This window comes from Castor canadensis, chromosome 16 (assembly GCF_047511655.1).
Source record: "Castor canadensis chromosome 16, mCasCan1.hap1v2, whole genome shotgun sequence".
Taxonomy (NCBI): Eukaryota; Metazoa; Chordata; class Mammalia; order Rodentia; family Castoridae; genus Castor; species Castor canadensis.
In genome coordinates this window covers 23798920-23820528 of record NC_133401.1, presented here as the reverse complement: position 1 = coordinate 23820528, position 21609 = coordinate 23798920, and the positions used below count along the sequence as shown (strand labels likewise).

The window sequence follows — 21609 nt, the reverse complement described above, 5'->3', positions numbered from 1 at the left end:
TGACCTATCTATTGATGATAATGTGGTGTTAAAGTCTCCCACGACCACTGTGTTGGAGTTAATATATGCTTTTAGGTCCTTCAGGTTATGTATGATGAAATTGGGTGCATTGACATTGGGTGCATATAGGTTGATAATTGTTATTTCCATTTTGTCTATATCCTGTTTTATTAGTATGGAATGTCCTTCTTTATCTCATTGATCAATGTAGATTTGAAGTCTACTTTGTCAGAGATAAGTATTGCTACTCTTGCTTGTTTTGGGGGGCCATTGGCTTGGTAAATCTTCTTCCAGCCTTTCATCCTAAGCCTATGCTTATTTCTGTCAGTGACATGGGTCTCCTGTAAGCAACAAATTGTTGGATTTTCCTTTTTAATCCAGTTCATCAAATGGTGCCTTTTGATGGGGGAATTAAGTCCATTAACATTAAGTGTTAGTACTGATAGATATGTGGTGATTCCTGTCATTTAGTTGTCTTAGTTGTTTGAAGGTTTGATTGTGTGTACCTAAGTTGAGGTTACTCTCTACTTTCTTGCTTTTTCTTTTCCTGTAGTTGTTGCTGCCTGCCCTTTCACAGTTATGTTGGGTTTTACTTTCTGTGTGCAGGATCCTTTGAAGAATCTTTTGTAGTGGTGGCTTTGTGGTCACATATTGTTTTAGTTTCTGCTTATCATGGAAGACTTTTATTGCTCCATCTATTTTGAATGATAGTTTTTCTGGATAGAGTATCCTAGGGCTCAAGTTATTTTCATTCAGTGCCCGGAAAATCTCACCCCAAGCTCTTATTGCTTTTAATGTTTCTGTTGAGAAGTCTGCTGTGATTTTGATGGGTTTACCTTTCTATGTTATTTGTTTTTTCTCTCTTAACGCCTTCAATATTCTTTCTCAGGTCTCTGTATTTGTTGTTTTAATGATAATATGTCATGGGGTAGATCCTTTTTGGTCTGGTCTGTTTGGTGTTCTGGAAGCCTCTTGCATCTGTATAGGAATATATTTCTCCAGATTTGGGAAATTTTCTGTTATTATTTTGTTGAATATATTATGCATTCCCTTTGCTTGCACCTCTTCTCCTTCTTCAATATCCATGATTCTCAGGTTTGGTCTTTTGATGGAGTCGGTGAGTTCTTGCATTTTCTTTTCACAGGTCTTGAGTTGTTTAACTAATAGTTCTTCAGTTTTTCCTTTAATTACCATTTCATCTTAGAGTTCTGAGATTCTGTCTTCTGTTTGTTCTATTCTGTTGGATTGGCCTTGTATTTTGTTTTGCAATTCTGTTTCTTTCTTTTTTCTGAGGTTTTCCATATCCTGAGTCCCTTCCTCTTTAATGTTGTCTATTTTCATCCTGAGTTCATTTATCTCTTTATTAATCATGTTCTTTGTTTCACTTTGGTGTTTATACAGTGCTTCTATGGTTTCTTTTCTTTCTTCTTGTGCTTTCTCAAATTCTCTGTTTTTGTTTTCTTGGAATTTCTTGAGTGTCTCCTGTACATTTTGGTTGACCATGTCCAGTATCATCTCTATAAAATTCTCATTGATTACCTGTAGGATTTCTTCTTTTAGATTGTTCTGTGGGCTTCATTGGGTTCTTTGGCATAGTTTATCTTCATTTTGTTGGAGTCTGGATCTGATTATCTGTTTTCTTCATTTCCCTCTGGTTCCTGTACTAATTTTTTGCTGTGGGGAAACTGGTTTCCTTGTTTTTTCTGTTTTCCCATCATTGACCTTGGTATTGTTATTGTCCCTGTACTGTGTACAATTAAGTATTTTCTAGCTTGTAATAATAACAATGGTGATATTTAGAATGGAAGGGTGAGAGGAGAGGGAAAGCAAAGAAGTTAAAGAAAGAGGGAGAAACAAATAAACAAATAAGTAAAACAAAACAAACAAACAAACAAAAGTTTCAAAGATATAAACAGGGAGAGATAGAGTACTAATCAACAGTAAGCTGAACAGGCATTAGAGAGACAGAGAGAGGATTGAGAAAGAAAAAATAAAATAAAATAAAAGTAAAAATAAAAAATTTTTAATAATCTCCAATTTCAAATGCAATAAAGTTTCATTTAATTTTTTTAATTTAATTTTCGTGTTAGTCCCTCAGCCTCCAATCCTGGAGATGGTGTCTCATCAAAGAGGAAAAAAAACCAAACTAAACAAAAAAAAAAACACCATAAAGTGTCCCATGTTCAAATGCAATACAGTTTCAGTAAGTTTTTCAGCATGCAGCTGTAGTTCAGTTCTTGTCTCATCAAAGGAAGGGAGGAAAAAAAAAGAGTCTGGAGACAGTTCTGTGAATGGCTATCTGAGGCTGCTGCTCACCTTATGAAAATCTTTAAATGTAGTTCAGCACATAAACAGAAGGAAAGACAAAAATCACATGATGATCTCAATAGATTCAGAAAAGTCTTGACAAAATTCAACATCCTTTTATGATTAAAGCAGTGAAGAAACTAGGAATAAAAGGAATTTCTGCACTGTAATAGAGGCTGTATATGAGAAACTTATAGCCAACATTATACCAGATGGAGAATAACTGAAATCATTTCCACAAAATTCAGAAAGAGGCATGGATGTCCACTTTTCCCACTCTTATCCAATGTAGCTTTGGAATTCCTAGCCAGAGCAAAAAATAAAAGGGATTCAAATAGGGAAGGAAAGAGACAAACAATCCCTATTTGCAGATGATATGATCTTTTACCTAAAAGATCATAAAAACTCTACCAAAAACTCTCAGAAATCATAACAGCTTTTGGCAAAGTAACATGACACAAAATTAATACACAGAAATCAATAGCTTTTCTATATACCAACAATGAACAAACTGAGAAAAAAATCATGGAACCAATCCCATTTACAATAGCCTCAAAAATTAAATATTTAGTAATAAATTTAATGAAGGAAATCTTCATCAAATCTTTTCAATGAATACTATAAATCACAAAGAGAAAAACCTAAGAAGACTTCAGAAGATGGAAAGATTTCCCATGCTCGAGGATCAGCAGAATCAATATTATGAAAATGGCTATGTTACCAAAAGCAATCTCTATGTTCAACACAATTCCTATAAAAATTCCATGGACATTCTTCATAGATATAGAAAAATAGAATACTAAAGTTCATATGGAAGCACAAAAGACCTTGAATAGTCAGAGTAATTCCGAGCAAAGGGTCCAATGCTGATTTCAAATGGTGCTATAGAGCTATAGTAATAAAAACAGCATGGTATTGGCATAAAAACAGACATGAAGACCAATGGTATAGAATAGAAGACCTGGACATAAATCCATGCAGGTACATCCAACTGATTTTTGACAAAGGAGCTCAAAACACATGATGTAGAAAAGACAGCCTCTTCAACAGAATGTTGCTGGGAGAACTGGGTATCCACACAAAGAAGTTTGAAACTAGACCCTTGCCTTTCACCCTGTAATAATATCAACTCAAAGTGGATCAAACACCTTAATATAAGGCCTGGAACTTTGAAACAACTACAGGAAACAGTAGGAAATGCATAGGCAATGACTTCCTAATAGAACTCCAATGGCTCAGCAATTAAGAGAAAGAATGAACAAACAGGACTACATCAAAGTAAAAAGCTTCTGCACAAGAAGCAGTCACTAGACTCAAGAGACTACAGACAGAAATGGAGAAAAACTTTGCCAGCTATTCATCCAATAAAGGACTAACACCCAGATTCTACAGGGAGCTCAAAAAACTCAACCCCCAAAGAATCAACATCTGCATGGAGAAATGGGCACATGAATTGAATAGGGAATTTTCAAAGGAAGATGTACAAATGGCTAATAAATACATGAAGAAGAGTTCAACTTCCCTGGCCATAAAAGAAATACAAATCAAAACTACACTAAGATTTCATGTCACCCCAGTTACAATGGCTATCTTCAAGAACAAAAACAACAAATGTTGGCGATGTTCTTGTGAAACAGGAACCCTTACACACTGTGGTGGGAATGCAAATTAGGACAACCATTATGGAAACAGTATGGAGATTCCTTAAGGAACTAAAAGTACAACTGCCATATGATCCAGTGACTCCACTCCTTGACATATACCTGAAGGAATGTAAGTCAGTATGCAATAGAGACACTTGCACACCCATGTTTATTACAGCACTGTTCACAATACCCAAGCAGTGGAAATGACCCAGATGCCCTACAACTAATGAATGGATTAAGAAACTGTAATATATTACATATATTAGGTATATATATATATATATATATATATATATCTGAATATATAATATATATATAATATACATAATATATAAATATATATATTCAGCCATAGGAAAGAATGAAACTATGTGGTTTGAAGGTAAATGGACAGAATTGTTAAGGAAGTAAGCCAGGTTCAGAAAGACAAAGGCTCCATGTTTCCTCTCATACGTGGAAGATAGATCCAAAAGACAAACATACAGACAAATCAAATATGATCATATACACATCTACACATAGAGCATGTTGGCAACAGTGGAACTACATTATGGAACTTAGGGGAGGCAGAAAAGGAGGGAAAGAGAATGATAGTCAACAATATTGAAATACTTCAAGTCGGTACAGGTAGGGGACATAAAGTTATGTACTGAAAGTTCCTGAATAATGGGGGGTGAAAAGGAAGTGGTAAGGGAGAGTCACAGAGGGGTTAAAGTGACCAAAGTAAAGCATATTCACAGCTGGGATACATTGAGAAACACCTCTGAACACTGACTTTGCAATTAATAGTGAAAGACAGGTCAGTAAAATATGTACAGTAAGGGGGTACTTGTGTGAGCAGGGGGGTGACAGAAAGAGAAGAAGGTGAAGGAATATGGTTGATGAGCTTCATGTACATATAGGAAATAGAACAATGAAGCCTCTTGTAATTGCTATAAGTGAGATGGAGAGGGGAGCGAGGGAGGAGATGGAGGGGATGATCTAACGAATGCATAATGTAAGACTATTCAGAAGTGTCATAACAAATCCCCCTTGTACAAAGTATATATACTAATAAAATAGAAAAAATTAAAAAATGTCTCTTCAACAAATGGTATTGAGAAAACTGGACATCTACATGTCGAAGACTGAAGCTAGCTCACAATCTCTCATCCTGTACAAAAATCAATTCAAAATGGGTTAAATATCTTTATATAACACCTGATTTGAAATTGCTGTAGCAAAATATAAGGAAAACACTTGAACATATAGGTATATGCAACAACTTTCTGAATAAGACTCTAAAAGCTCAGGAAATAAGAGGAAGAATTGACAACTGATGTTACATCAAATTTGAAAGCTTCTGTACATCAACAAAACAATCACCAGCCAGGTGCCTGTGGTTCACACCTGTAATTCTAGCTACTTGGTAGGCTGAGATTGAGAGGATCTCAGTTCAAGGCCAGACTGGGAAAACAGTTTGCACATCTCCAAAACCAATCCAAGCAAAAATGGACTGGAGGCATGGCCCAAGCAGTAGAGAGGCTGATTTGCAAACACAAAGTCCTGAGTTCAAACCATAGTACTGCCAAAAAGAAAGAAAGAAAGGAAACAATTACCAGAATATAGAGAAAACCCACATAAACTTGTCAGAAAACTTTTCCAAGCTATTAATCACACAAAGGATTAATATCCAGAATATATAAAAAGCTCAAAAAATGAAATACTAAAGGAACAGTCAAATAAATAAATGGCCAATAAATTTAACAGTTCTCAGAAGTACAAATGACTGCTGAATCCATGAAGAAATGTTCAATATTTCTTTTTGATTTGCATCAAATCAAATCAGAAAAGACACTGGAATTCCATCTCACCCTAATGATACCATCAGAAGTCAAACAATAATAAATGCTGGTGAGAAATTTACTGAAAATGTAAATTTGTGCTGTCACTATAGAAATAAGCATGAAATTTCTCAAAAAAAAACAAGAAATAAGACTATCCCATGATCCTGCTGTTGGTTATGTAACAATGGAATATAAGTCAGTACACAACAGAGATATCTTAACACCTATTTTTGTAGCAGCACTATTCACAATATCCGAATTGTGAAAACAGTGAAGGTGCGCATCAACCAACGAGTGGATAAAGAAAATGTAATACACATATGCAATGGAATATTATTCATCATGAGGAAGAGCAAAATTATGTTGTTTGCAGGAAATTGGATGGAATTGAAGATTATCATGTTGTGAGAGATCAGTGAAGCTGGAAAGACAAACATTACATGTTTACACTCAGAGTGAGCTTGTTGACCTGTGATGGTGATGATGATGGAGTATGACTATGATAAAGGGACGGTTAGGGAAAATCAGTTGAAGTAGGGAGGGGGAAGTAGAATGTGATAGGAAGTGAATATGATCAAAAGCTAAAACTGTCAAAATGGGTGATAGAAAAAGGAAAGGGTAAAGAAAGAGTAATGTAGATAATGTGAATTTGGCCAACGTACATTACATGCATATATGTAATTATCAGAAAGACACTCCCTTATGCAACAAATTTATGCCCATAATACTTAAAGGACTTTCAGACATTAATAAAGAAATAAAATGTACCTCTTGAATACCACTAAATTATCAAAGATATGCATCAGAGGCATAGAAGGAGAAGAGGTGCAGGCTAAAGGTACAGAAAATATATTAGACATTCATTAAAGACATTGAAAAATCTACCGTTAAATTTATATGGAAACACAAGAGACCACGAATAGCCAAGACAACACTCAGTCAAAAGAACAATGCAGGAGGTATCACAATAATCGACTTCAAACTATATTACAAAGCAATAACAATAAAAACAGCATGGTACTGGCAGAAAAACTGACAAGAAGACCAGTGGAACAGAATAGAGGACCCAGATATGAAGCCACACAACTATAACCAACTTGTCTTTGAAAAAGACGCTAAAAATATACAATGGAGAAAAGACAGCCTCTTCAACAAAAACTACTGGGAAAACTGGTTAGCAGTCTGCAAAAAGCTGAAACTAGATCCATGTATAGCACCCTATACCAAGATTAACTCAAAATGGATCAAGGATCTTAATATCAGACTACAAATTCTAAAGTTGATACAGGAAAGAGTAGGAAATACTCTGGAGTTAGTAGGTATAGGTAGGAACTTTCTCAACGGAACCCCAGCAGCACAGCAACTAAGAGATAGCATAGATAAATGGGACCTCATAAAACTAAAACGTTTCTGCTCAACAAAAGAAATGGTCTCTAAACTGAAGAGAACACCCACAGAGTGGAAGAAAATATTTGCCAGCTACACATCAAAGGACTGATAACCAGAACATATAGGGAACTCAAAAAACTAAATTCTCCCAAAATTAATGAACCAATAAAGAAATGGGCAAGTGAACTAAACAGAACTTTCTCAAAAGAAGAAATTCAAATGGCCAAAAAACACATGAAAAAATGCTCACCATCTCTAGCAATAAAGGAAATGCAAATGAAAACCACACTAAGATTCCACCTCACCCCCGTTAGAATAGCCATCATTAGCAACACCACTAACAATAGGTGTTGGCGAGGATGCAGGGAAAAAGGAACCCTTTTACACTGCTGGTGGGAATGTAAACTAGTACAACTGCTCTGGAAAAAATTTGGAGGCTACTTAAAAATCTGAACATTGATCTACCATATGATCCAGCAATACCACTCTTGGGGATATACCCAAAAGACTGTGACACAGGTTATTCCAGAGGCACCTGCACGCCCATATTTATTGCAGCACTATTCCCAATAGCCAAGTTATGGAAACAGCCAAGATACCCCAGTACTGATGAATGGATTAAGAAAATGTGGTATTTATACACAATGGAATTTTATGCAGCCATGAAGAAGAACGAAATGTTATCATTCGCTGGTAAATGGATGGAATTGGAGAACATCATTCTGAGTGAGGTTAGTCTGGCCCAAAAGACCAAAAATCATATGTTCTCTCTCATATTCGGACATTAGATCAAGGGCAAACACAACAAGGGAATTGGACTTTGAGCACATGATAAAGCGAGAACACACAAGGGAGGTTTTAGGATAGGCAAGACACCTAAAAAACCAGATAGCATTTGTTGCCCTCAATACAGAGAAACTAAAGCAGATACTTTAAAGCAACTGAGGCCAACAGGAGAAGGGGACTAGGAACTAGAGAAAAGATTAGATCAAGAAGAATTAACCTAGAAGGTAACACACATGCACAGGAAATCAATGTGAGTCAACTCCCTGTATACCTATCCTTATCTCAACTAGCAAAAACCCTTGGTCTTTCCTTTTATTACATATATTCTCTACAACAAAATTAGAGATAAGGGCAAAATAGCTTCTGCTGGGTAGCGAGGGGGTGGGGGTAGAGGGAGGGGTGGGGAGAGGTAAGGGAGGGGGTGGGAGGAGAGGGGAGAAATGACCCAAATATTGTATGCACATATGAATAAAAAATAAATAAAAGAAAGAAAATATATTAAATAAAATGACTATAGAGAATTTTGGAAAAGGGATGGGCCATCCAGGCATAGGAGGCTTTCAGAAATCCAAACAGACATGACCAGAAAAGAAACTCTCCATGTCATATTATAGCTAAAACACCAAGCTTTCAGAACAAAGACATAATATTGAAAGCTGCAAGAGAGTAGCACAAAACCACATATAAAGAATGACCCACCAGAAAAATAGAGTATTTCTCAGCAGAAACTCTAAAAGCCAGGAGGGTATGGAAATACCCTTTAAGTCCCAAAAAGAAATAACTGCAAACAAGGATTACTATATCTAATGAAGCTGAATTCCACAACTGAAGCAAAAATAAGGACCTTCAATGATAAACTCAAGTTACATAAACTCATGACTAATGAGCCAACACTGCTGAAGATTCTTAAAGGAATTCTACACGCAGAAGAGGAAGATAAACACAACCACAAGAAAACAGGAAACAATAAATCTCACTAGAAGAATAGATAAGCAAATGAGGATTCAGAAAGTATCAAACATTACCCAAAGAGCTAAGACATAGATATAACCTAAGCATCCATCAATGAAGATTGGATACAGAAAATGTGGTGTACATATTTATAAATAATGGAATATCATTCAGCTTTCTAAAGAGGGAAATGTTGCTGTTATGGTGACATAAACGAACATGAAAGAAAATATGCCAAATGACACAAGTCAGACTGAGAAAGAGTAGTACTGTGTCATGTCACTTTTATGTAAGATTTAAAAAAAATAAAATTCATAAAAATTTAGACTATGATAGAGGTTGCCATGAGCAGGGGAGTGAAGAAATGGGAAGATGTTGGTCGAAGTTTACAAACAATTAGGTGGACCATGAGTTATTTCTGGAGATCTAGGACACAACATTAATAATACAGATAATTACACAGTATGGGACACCTGAAATTTTGTAAGAGAGATCTTAAATGTTCTCAAGACAATAGAGAGAGCTATGTGAGGTGGTACATATATTAACTAGCTTAAGAAATATAATCACTGCACAATGTTGCATATATCGAGTTGTCAAGTTGTACTTCAGTAAAACTGGGGTGATGGTGGGACGTGGTATGATTTCTCCCACTCTCCCAAAGCCTGGCCTGGCTCAGTGCAGATAGTCTCTCCCTAGTTTTCCCCAGGGTGCTATTCTGAAATTCTGCAGCTCTGTGCCTTCTCCCTGTCCTGCAGGGCTGAGCCAATGGTCTGCAAGAAAAGCTTGCACTATTGAGCAGTGGTCAAGTAGGTGAGCTGGCAGAGAAATGAGGTAGGTGATGCATTTATAGACCCTGTGACCCAGTTTGGATTGGTTCACTGACAAGTTTCTCCAAGCAGCTCCCAACTTCTTTCAACACTCAATACTCAGCCTTGAGCCTAACCTCAGTACTCAAGATGGGGAATAATGAGGTGGTCTATTTCGTCCCTCTGCCAGGGCATTATCTCTGCCCAAACCCCACCTCCTTTGCACATGGTACCATGCATATTTACATCTTCCACAACTATGTTTATGGTGACCTAATAAACATACTATCTTCTGTGAAATTTTGGGTGGTAATACTAGGGTTTGTACATAGGGCCTCAGTCTTGCTAAGCAGGCACTCTAGCACTCAAGCCACTCTCCCAACTATTTTTACCTTAGTCACTTTTCAGGTAGGGTCTCATGTTTTCATCTTGGGGCAGCCTTAGTCCACAATCCTCCTACCTATGACCTCCCACATAGCTGGGATCTTAGATGTGTACCATCACACTTAGCTGATTAATTAAGATGAAATCTCAGTAACATGATCCTCTTTCTGAGTATCTGGGATTATAGCCACCAAACCCAGCCTCTTCTATGAATTAAAAATAAATTATTTTACAGACAGGGTCTCACAGTGTAGCCCAGGTCGGCCTCAAACTCATGATCCTCCTGTGTCAGCCTCCTGAGTACTGAGATTACAGGTTTGTGGCACCAGGCCTGTCCTAAATCTTCTAAGAACTGATACTTTTCCCACTGACTCTCCATCCAATAATCCCCTTCTTTCCCATGAAGCCATGCACTCCTACTTCTCCAAATAGGCCCTGAATACTTAATAGGCCCTCACTACTTTGACCCATACCCAGAAATGCACTTTAATTCTTTTGCATATTTAATAACCTTTTGACTTTGTGTGCACCTTCTCTCTTCTCTTGCTCTTTCTTTCCTCAGCATCCCAGGATCTGTACCACCATATTGTCCCCATTCCTCCTTTTCTTTATGTCCTTACCCTTTCTGCCACACACCCATGCAGTATCACTGCCCTCCAACTCCAGCTTTTCTACCACAAATCTTGACCTAAGTGGTAGAGCTGACAAAAATATCGAAGCTATAATTATATTGTCCTTAAAGGTTGCTGTAGAGTTGATGGGATAAGACAGAGTACAAAGGACTCACTTTATTTGTGGTCAGCAGTTAGGCTCTTAGCAGTAAGTAGTGGCCTGACAATCCATCCAATCCTCCTGCGGTCAAGGGTGTGAGGGACCCTTTAAGAACTTTCCCTTTTCCTCATGAGGATATTATTTGATCTTCCTTTTCTTGCTAATGGCCAATCAGTGTTGATAAAGTATGTTTCTCTACAAAGAATCATTATCAATTGGCATTAGATTATAGAAGCAAGCCAAAATTAATTGATCAGTATTTGTAAAGGTAAATATATATATATTTATATATATATTATATAATTATATATATATAATTATATAATTATATTATATATTTATATATATATTATATATATATTTATTATATATAATGTGTGTAACAAATCTTTATAAGCAAATGGAAATTGTTACAATAATTATAGAATACCATCAGTTTAGAAGAAAATAAGAATTATGAAAGAAAAACTAAATATAGACATTACTATCTGAAAAACAGCTGACTAGGCTTTAGAGAAGCATCAAAGCTCATTGTAACTTTCTAGGTTCAGTATCTGACTTTACACCTTATCAGAGCATGAATTTACAAGTACTTGATCTCTGTATACCTAAGTTCTCTGCATCTTTTGAATTAAATCATAGCAGTGCCTGCCTCATAGATTAAAGAATGAAGAAGTAATATTGTGTTCCACCTTTAAAGTAGGGATTTATATATTACAAACACTTTCTGAACTTATAATTCAACGCTTGGAATCCTCGTAGCAAAAGACAAACATTAATTAAATATTTTCAGTGGGATTAATGGTGAACCAAGAATGTTGGATTTTGATGACACAGTACATGCAGTCTATGCCTTGTCTTCCCATGCAGGATCCACTCACTCAGACATCAGAGATCTTACAGGATGGAAGCCAGTGATGTGCCTACAGTAATTATTTTCATGTTACAAGCTGTGGTTGGAATACTAGGAAACTCCTTTCTTCTCTGTCATTATGTGTTGTTTTCCTTCATAGGGTGCAGTTTAAAGCCCACAGAGTTTATTCTTAAGCACTTGATTGTAGCCAACATTGTAACTCTTTTATGTAAAGCAGTTCCTCAGACAATGGCAGCTTTTGGTTTGAGAGATTTCCTTGGTGATTTTGGATGCAAAGTACTTTTCTATTTTCACAGAGTGAGCAGGAGTATAACCATGAGCAGCACCTGCTTGCTGAGTGTCTTCCAAGCCATCACCATCAGCCCCAGTGATTCTGGGTGTGCACAGCTTAAAGCAAAAGCTCCCAAGTATACCCACTTCTCCTTACAACTGAGTTGGATCCTGTACCTCCTGGTAAATGTTGTTTGTTTTAAGAATGTGACTAGAAAATGGAACAATGAAAACATTACAATCCTAAAAGATTTGGGATATTGTTCTGCTTCTAATCTTGACAAAGCCAGTGACCTACTGCTTGCAGTGTTTCTGTCATTTCCTGATGTTTTTTGTGTGGGGTTCATGGTCTGGTCCAGCAGCACCATGGTTTTCATCCTGTATAGACATAAGCAAAGAATTCAACACTTGAATTCAATTGACCACGCCAATGTCTTCTCTAGATATTTTCCTGTATGTAGAGCTACGAAAACCATCCTCCTGCTAGCGGGCACCTTTGTCTTCTTTTACACGCTTTCCTGCATCTTTCACATTTGCTTGATGGTTATTTCCGATCCCAGCTGGTTCTTGGTGACTACCTCTGCAGTAATTGCTGGGTGCTTCCCAACTGTTAGCCCCTTTCTGCTCACAAGCCCTGAAGCCAGTGAATTCAGATTTTTCTATGTCTGGATAAGGAATAGAAAAACCTCCGAATCATCTGATGAACATGTAATCAAATAATATTGCACAAAGTTTAGTTATCTATTTATTGAAACACACTCTTAGCACAGTAATGTAGCAATCTCATAATAGAAGCAGTTGGTTATGCATGCATGTACACAAACATATGTACACATGTGCACATTTGAATACTGCATTGTAATATGGGAATGTGTGTATTTGCATATGTCAAATTGTGTTGTTTGTCTAGGAAGCAATATTTTCAAATTTTTACCTAAGAATTATAAACTTTAGATTTTGAAATTATACTTAAGATGGCAACAATGTGCTTTAACATAAAATTGTTTTGGTTTGACCTCTATCTTGCCATACTTGTTGATCACCTGGTTAAAATAAAATGAATATATATTTATTTACCTACTTCAATTCTATGCCTTAGCTGTTTCTGTCAGTCAAATAATATTTGACTACGAATACAATTTCATAGCTAAATATTATCTGACTTTTAAGATTAGTCATTAGTCTTTCCTGTAGATATAGTAATGGGCACATTGGGAAGGATTTACCAACAAATCACGTGCTCTTCATGACACCTGCTCTAGTTTCTTATTCTTTTGATCTTAATTTTTCCTGTGTAACTTATTCTTTTAATTCTGCAGTTACTCCTTTACTTTGGTGGTGTAGATTGACTACCTTTGAGTTTTCAACTTATCAATAATAGCATAATTTTGATAACTAGTCATTCTAAATTTATTTAAAATTTTATCCTCCTCATTGGCAATGTAAGGTCCTTGTATATAAATCCATTTGCCACCCTTGGAATATTTCTAATTTCAAATGTTAATTTTTAATAGTGATTTTATGAACAAGATATGAGTATACTTGTGAATGAGATTTCACAAACTAAACACACCCCTGCATGCAGATTCAATGTCAAAAAAGAGAATGGGGTCAACCTCACGATACCGCCTCATGCCCCTTCCATCACCATCTGCAGGTGACCACAGTTAGAAATGTAACTGCACACATTACTTTCATCTTTCAGAGCCATACATCATGAACTCATTTGTATTTGGCTTTTAAAATTCCACATGCTTATAATTTTGTTAGGTAGTTTTCATGCTGTTATTGATAGAATTCTATTATGGCAATATCCAACAATTAATTTAGTCATTCCTCTCTTGATGTACATGTGAGTGACTTGCAATTTGGGACCATCATGGATCATTGTGGTATATAAGTCTTACTATATTCTTTGGTAATACATGTAGGGATTTCTGTTGGGTAAACAGGCAGAGATGGAAGTGTTGAATCACAGGTTTACATGTTTACACAGGTGTACTTAACTTCAGTTTCAGAAAATACTTGTTTTCCAAAATTTGTATATGAACTTCACACCAAGGAATAGTTATTAATTATAATACAATATCATTTGGTATCTTCATCTTCATATGTAATATACTTTGTTCTACTTTAGCATTATTTTCCTAGGGATAAGAACATCACTCAGTGTTAGAGGGTACACTTAGGATATGTGTATCCCTGGGTCAATCCCCAACACTCCAAAAGAGAAAAAAAAAAGAACAAGAACTCACCTCTCCTCCCAAAAAAACTAAGAATCTGAAATTCTTTTCACATTTTTTCATCTGAGATATATTCTTGCTAAATTTGTTCTAAAAATACATTTCATACCTTTAATATTTTATATCAGCCCTTCATTCAGAACCAATTTGTTCAATGCATGGGTAGTAATTTCACTATTTTCCTCATCAACCTAATAAACCAATATTTGTCCTAAAACATTGTATTTAGCATGTGCATGTGTTCCAGAAGCAATCTAATCACATCTTGAGGAAGCAATGGTAGGATATAAGAACTCTCTGCTTCAAATATCAGAGAAAAATATTTTGAATTCTCCTTCTACTCTTAGAGGTGCTGACATAGAAGCAGCCAACCATGGTTACAGCTCTCCCTCACCATTACAGGCCACTTTCTCTTCTCCTCTGTGATTTAAAGGGCCAGTGCTTCTTGGTCTTTTTTATATATTATTACCTAAGCTTTTCCTCTCTTTTTCACACTTTTAGACAGACATTTAAGGAATCTTATGCATGTGCAGCGGAGTTTAAAGAATCACTGTGCAGGTACGGGGCAAGACACAGTCTCAAAAATGAACTGAGAGGACTTTCAGCGTACACCTCAGATTCATCTTCATGGAGTGGGACAATAGCCTACAATGATCAAAAACCAAAGACCAAACAAGCTAATCATAGGGGAAGGGGACAATCTGATTTCCAGAGTTAACATTTTATTATATTTGGGTATGCTTATAAACATTAAAAATCAAGCATATAAGGGAGCAGGAGACTGTTATGTGCCAGTTTGAAGTGTTGCAGGCCAGTGTCGAGGGTCCTTGCCTTCACATGCCAGAGAACTGGCTCATGAAGCAGCTGTTTGATGAGCCAAATATGGTATATGAAGTAGGATTTATTAGAGAGAAAGGAAAGGCTATAGCTAGAGCAATGCAGCAGAGCCCTAAAACTGGTAGTTGTGGGGTCTGGACTCTTACATCACACTTAACATGTGGCTTCCTTGTTCTCTGATATTCTCACCAACACACAGTCTGTTGTACTCGGCACCAGTGCCAGTCCTTTCCCAGTCTGCACTTGCTAGTGCTCTTCTTGTACTGTTACATAGGCCTGTGTGACTGCCACGATTTCTTAGATGGAATTGAGACTGGAAACAGTGTTCCGACAGACCTCAGGGCTTTATAGTTTGTCTTGTGGGGGATTCTGTGGTGCAGTTGGTGTTGATAGGCCCCTGATCAGAAGTTTCTCTGACCAGGTCTTCCTATATCACCTTCCAGACAGTACATGTGAGGTCCCCATAGCTGTGCATGGGTCATAGTTCCCATGCTGCTATCAGCAAGCTCCTGGGAAGTTGATGAAGTCTAGACTATTGTGCCACCAGCTCCATTTCCTTAGCAATTTTTGTAAGGAAGCCACTTCCTGGTTGTTTTGATTCAAAGTGGCTACAAAGGTGGAAAGTGCTGCCTACTTCTAATCCACCATCTTGGCTCCCTGCACACGGCATTTAGAACCCCAAGTAGACATGGCCAGAAAAGAGCTTATGTCACATTATATTTAAATCACAGGAATAAATCAAAGAAAGACTATTGAAAGCTGCAAGAGAAAACAACTTATTTACAAAGGAAAACACTTCAGAATTACTTCAGGCCTTTTAGCAGGAATCCTAAAAGCCAGAAAAGCATGAATGATGTATTTCAAACCCTAAGAGTAAAAATCTGCCAACCAAGGTTACTGTATAAAGCAAAACAATTTTGTAAAATTAATGGAAAAATAAAGACTTTCCATGATAAGCAGAAAACAAAGCAGTTCATAACTAAGCCAGCATTGTAGAAGATACTTAAGGGGATCCTACAAACAGATTAAAAAAAAGAACAGTCATAAATTTCATGACAGGAATAGATGAATAAATGAGAATTAGGAAAGAATCAAACATGTACCAATTGTAAATAAGCAAAATATTAAGATCAATACGGGAGAAATAAAAGAACAAACTACTCAAATTAACTACTGAAAAAACCAACAAAATTACAACAATCAGCAAATACCTCTCATTAATAACCCTAAAGTTAAGTCATTTTAAATCTCTGATAAAAAAAATACACTGACTAGCCAACTGGATTTAAAGGAAGATCCAACCATTTGTTGTCTGCCAGAAGCACACCTGACTGGCAAAGACACACAGAAGGAAAGTGGAATGACAGAAAATTATATACCAAGTAAATGTAAGCCAAAAGCAAGCATTAGTAGCTGTACTCATCACTGGAAGAGTAGAATTCAAACCAAAATCAGTCAGAAGAAAAAATGAAGATTATTACAAATTAATAATCAATTTTTAAACAATATATCACAATTTAAAATATGTATGTATGAATTTTGATGCATCCAATTTCATAAAACAAACTCTAATGGACATAAAGTGACAGATGGATCTAGATATAATAATTGGTGACTTTGATACCCCCACTCTTATCAACAAATAGATCATCAGTAGGTACATAAAAAATTAACAAAGAAACTTCAGCATTACACTGCACTGTGTATCAAATGTACTTTGCAGACACCTACAGGATCAAACAGCCACAGAATACCTATTTTTCTCAGCACTCTATGGAATGTTTTACAAAATACACTCAAATTTTAAAATATAATATAGTACATAAAGAGAAACAAAGAAAAAATTACATATTCCTCTCAACAGATGCAGGGAAAAAAACCTTCAACAAAATTCAGTACCCCTTTGTGATCAAAAGCCCTGAAGAAACTAGGAATAGAAAGATCACACCCCAATATAATAAATTCCATATATGGCAAATCTATAGCCAATATTACTGAATGGGAAAAAATTGAAAGATTTCTTCCAAAATCAGAAATGAGACAAGGTTGTTTATTCTCTGCAATCTTGTTAAATACAAGGCTTGAATTCTTAGCCAAAGGAATAAGGCCAGGGAAAGAAATAAAAGTAATACAACTAGGAAAGAAATAAGTAGTTCTATTTGCAGACTTTATGATCCTGAAGACTCTACCAGAAAATTCTTAGATCTGACAAACAATTGTAGCAAAATTGTACAATACAATATCAATATGCAAAAATCACTAGCTCTTCTATATAAAATTATAAAAAGATATATAGAAAATTATATTAAATTGTCTAAAATTGTATTTGAAATAATATAAAACTGTCTCAAGTAATATATGAATTCAAATATTAAGCATTTAAAATAATAATCCTTCATATGTATGTTGTCTCATTCTGTTCTTCTAATGGCTTAACCAATAGTGCAACTCACTGAGACTAAAAATAGGAAAGAAGTTGGTTTATTGTAGAAAATCTCTTATGGAACCAAGAAATACAATAGTACATATGTACCTCACTGCCACTTCAACATGTGTCATACTTCAGAATTTCATGCTCTCTGTATGAGGCCCTGATGCCCTCAGGGATCATAGATAGGCAAAAATCTCTGCAAACACTCCAACACTCTCCTACATGATGCTATTAATTACAAGATGTATTACTGCCACCTGGGGGAAAAACTCAAAAAATTTGTAACACCCCCAAGCCTGCACACCATTGCTATTACAGGTGAAGTAATTGCAGGTCTGAGGGGAGGTGAGATCACAGAATCACAGACTATATCTCAGTTGCTGGTTGCCTCCCACCAGCACCCAAGCTGTTTACATAAATTATTGCATGAAGATCACCATCATGGCAGAAGAAAAAGTACCTTGATTATTTCCAATTTCACTCTGTGAGGCAGAGGAAAAACCATCAAAAGTCTAGGTAAGAGACAACATCAGAAAAACGGATTTTTTAATTGAACACAGTTGAATGTCAAAGGCACAGAGAAAGCAAAGAAAGTCGTAAGTAATGGACTCAGGCAGCAAAGAGAAATGGGATCATGGACCCCACACCAATTCCTGATGGGTCCTAACTTAGTGTCATCCTCATTAATGGTGACTGTTGTGGTTTAACCCAAAAGTGACATGAAATCTTATTTGTGAGGTGTTTAGAGATGTATTAACATTCATCTGTTGCTCAACATCTTTGCAGAATTCTTACCTCAAGTTTTTAGAATTCCTAGAGGTGTGAATATAGTCTGTCCATGATTGTTGTAGAGTAAGAAGAAATTACAGGGAGACCTAGGCCTGTGTAGAGAGTTATCTGAATGGGAAATGCTTGAATGGAAAGTTTTCTCTAACTCTGGGTATATGGGGGAGTTGATGGAGATAGTAATTGTATCAATCCTTAAAAAATCAGTAGTGTGATTATGATGAGGTTATTTCTCTTTTAAAACCCACAAGGGAAATTTAATGACAACATCTGTCTGATGAGAGTCATTTTCCTCACTTATGTAAAAACATTCTCTTCAGTGTCACTAACATACCACCCTACTATGGGAATTTGATAGCAAAGGAGGCTGTGAGAGTGCAGGAGTTATATGGACATCCATTTACACACTGTTCCATTGTTCTGTGAATCTAAAATTGCTCTAACTGGAAGTTCCATTCAATACATACATTTAACTAACAGGCACAAATTTGCTATTTCTATTTTTTTTAATGCACAAGTCTTCAGGCCATGCATAGGTTACTTTGTATATTTGACCCTATGATGACATCATTTATCAATCTTGCTTCATTAATAATAGTTTTCTTCTCTCAGGTATTAATTAGCACTTAAGTATATCATCTGAAAGCAGTAATAATTTTGATTCTATCCTACACACTTTTTATCATGTTTATTATTTTGTGTCATGAAATTACAATATGGTAGGAGATTATTGACTAAATCTTCTGATAGGTGTAGTTGTATTTTAACATGAAATCAGAAGAGTTCTTTGAGAACTATCCAGATATCAAACAATTATTGCATCTCTGCACATAACCAGTCACGGGACAGGTTATTGTTGCATTATTTTCCCTTGATGCATCTGCATTTGTTAAAATAATTCAATATTCCCTCACAATTGATATTGGGCTATAGAATAAATCATTACAATCAAATGGAAACCTTTCACCACAATTCATTAAATACCATTAATTACTGGAGAAAGTCAAAAGGCATAAAACAAAAGTAAATGTAAAACTATTTTGTTTGAAGGATGCACCTAATGAAAGCATGGTAGATCACAGTAGCCTCTCCATTACCACTCAGCCAGGTTTAAGATCCCACTATACATCTCTATTCAATCACAAATTTACAAATACCCAACACCTCTGTGCCTAAGTTCTCTGCATCTTTATTCAAGTCATAATGTCATACGGTGCTTACCTCAGATTTTGAAGAGTGAAGAAGTTGACTGTTCTGTCTTCATAGCATGAATTTCTACCTTAAATGCTCCCTGAATTTTTAGTCCAACTTCTGGAATATTCTCAGTAAAAGATAAAAACATAGTGTTACTATTTCTAGTGGAGTCCCACTAGAAATAGTGAATAGAGAATGGGCTTCAGTTGACACAGTACAAACAGCCCCTGCCTCATCTTCTCATGCAGGATTCTCTGGCTCAGACAGCAGGAAACTCAGGATGGAAGCTATTGATGTGGCTGTAGGAGTGATCTTTTTTTTTTAATTTTTATTTTTTTATTATTCATATGTGCATACAATGCTTGGGTCATTTCTCCTCCCTGCCCCCACCCCCTCCCTTACCACCCACTCCACCCCCTTCCTTTTCCCCCACCCCCTCGATACCCAGAAGAAACTATTTTGCCTTTATCTCTAATTTTGTTGTAGAGAGAGTATAAGCAACAATAGGAAGGAACAAGGGTTTTTGCTAGTTAAGATAAGGATAGCTATACAGGGAGTTGACTCACATTAATTTCCTGTGCATGTGTGTTACCTTCTAGGTTAATTCTTTTTGATCTAACCTTTTCTCTAGTTCCTGGTCCCCTTCTCCTATTGGCCTCAGTTGTTTTAAGGTATCTGCTTTAGTTTCTCTGCATTGAGGGCAACAAATGCTAGCTAATTTTTTAGGAGTTTTACTTATCCTCAAATCTCCCCTGTGTGCACTTGCTTTTATCTTGTGATCAAAGTTCAATCCCCTTGTGTTTGCCCTTGATCTAATGTCCGCATATGAGGGAGAACATATGATTTTTGGTCTTTTGGGCCAGGCTAACCTCACTCAGAATGATGTTCTCCAATTCCATCCATTTACCAGCAAATGATAACATTTCGTTCTTCTTCATGGCTGCATAAAATTCCATTGTGTATAGATACCACATTTTCTTGATCCATTCGTCAGTGCTGGGGCATCTTGTCTGTTTCCATAACTTGGCTATTGTGAATAGTGCTGCAATAAACATGGGTGTGCAGGTGCCTCTGGAGTAGCCTGTGTCACAGTCTTTTGGGTATATCCCCAAGAGTGGTATTGCTGGATCAAATGGTAGATCAATGTTTAGCTTTATAAGTAGCCTCCAAATTTTTTTTCAGAGTGGTTGTACTGGTTTACATTCCCACCAACAGTGTAAGAGGGTGTAGGAGTGATCTTTACAGCACAGATTGTGGCTGGAATTCTGTGCATTTCCTCTCTTCTGTATCATTATCTCTTCCTTTCCTTCATGGGGTTCAGATTACGGTCCACAGACTTGGTTCTTAAGCACTTGACTGCAGCCAGCTTCTAAACTCTGCTGTGTAAAGAAGTTCCACAGACAATGGCAGCTTTGGTTTGAGAGATTTTCTTTGGTGGTTTTGTATGCAAACTACTTTTCTATCTTCACAGAGTAGGCAGGGATGTGTCCATCAGAAGCACTTGCTTCCTAAGTGTCTTCCAGGCCATCACCATCAACACCAGTGACTCTAGGTGGGCAGAGCTTAAAGTGAAATCTCCCAACTACATTAGCTCCTCCACCTAAATGGGCTGGTTTCTCTACTTCCTTGTAAATATTATTTTTCTTATGTACATGACTAGAAAAGGCAGCAATGAGTACAAGGTTTTGGATACTCTTCTGTTTGTCATGATAAATTCTTGATGTCCTTTGTGTGGGGCTCATGCTGTGCGCCAGTGGCTCCATGGTTTTCATCCTGTACAGACATAAGCAGAAAATGCAACATGTTCATAGGGCCAGCATCTCCCCAGATCCTCCCCTGAGTCCAGAGCTACCAAAACTGTCCTTCTGTTGGTGAGTGTCTTTATTTTTACATGCTTTCTTGCATCTTCAAGTTGCTCTTATTTATCATCCCAGCTTTTTCCTGGTGAATGCAAACACAATAAATGTAAATGACTGTTTCTCAACTCTCAGCCCCTTCCTGCTCTTGAGATGTGGCTCCAGTGCATTCAGTCTCTGCTATCCCTGGATAAGGAGTAGAAAAACTACCAAGTGTTATGATAATCATGTAAATGGTAAGTTTTGCAC

At 36.6% G+C, this 21609-nt stretch overlaps 1 protein-coding gene and 1 pseudogene across 1 annotated transcript; both read left to right on the top strand.

Moving 5' to 3' along the window:
- The first annotated feature begins 11773 nt into the window (after positions 1-11773).
- LOC141417905 (vomeronasal type-1 receptor 4-like) lies at positions 11774-12733 on the top strand. Its single transcript, XM_074057366.1, has one exon. The coding sequence runs from the start codon at positions 11774-11776 to the stop codon at positions 12731-12733; it is 960 nt and encodes a 319-aa protein (XP_073913467.1).
- An 8081-nt stretch (positions 12734-20814) lies between these two features.
- Positions 20815-21452, top strand: LOC141417904 (vomeronasal type-1 receptor 4-like; annotated as a pseudogene).
- Positions 21453-21609: the final 157 nt, after the last annotated feature.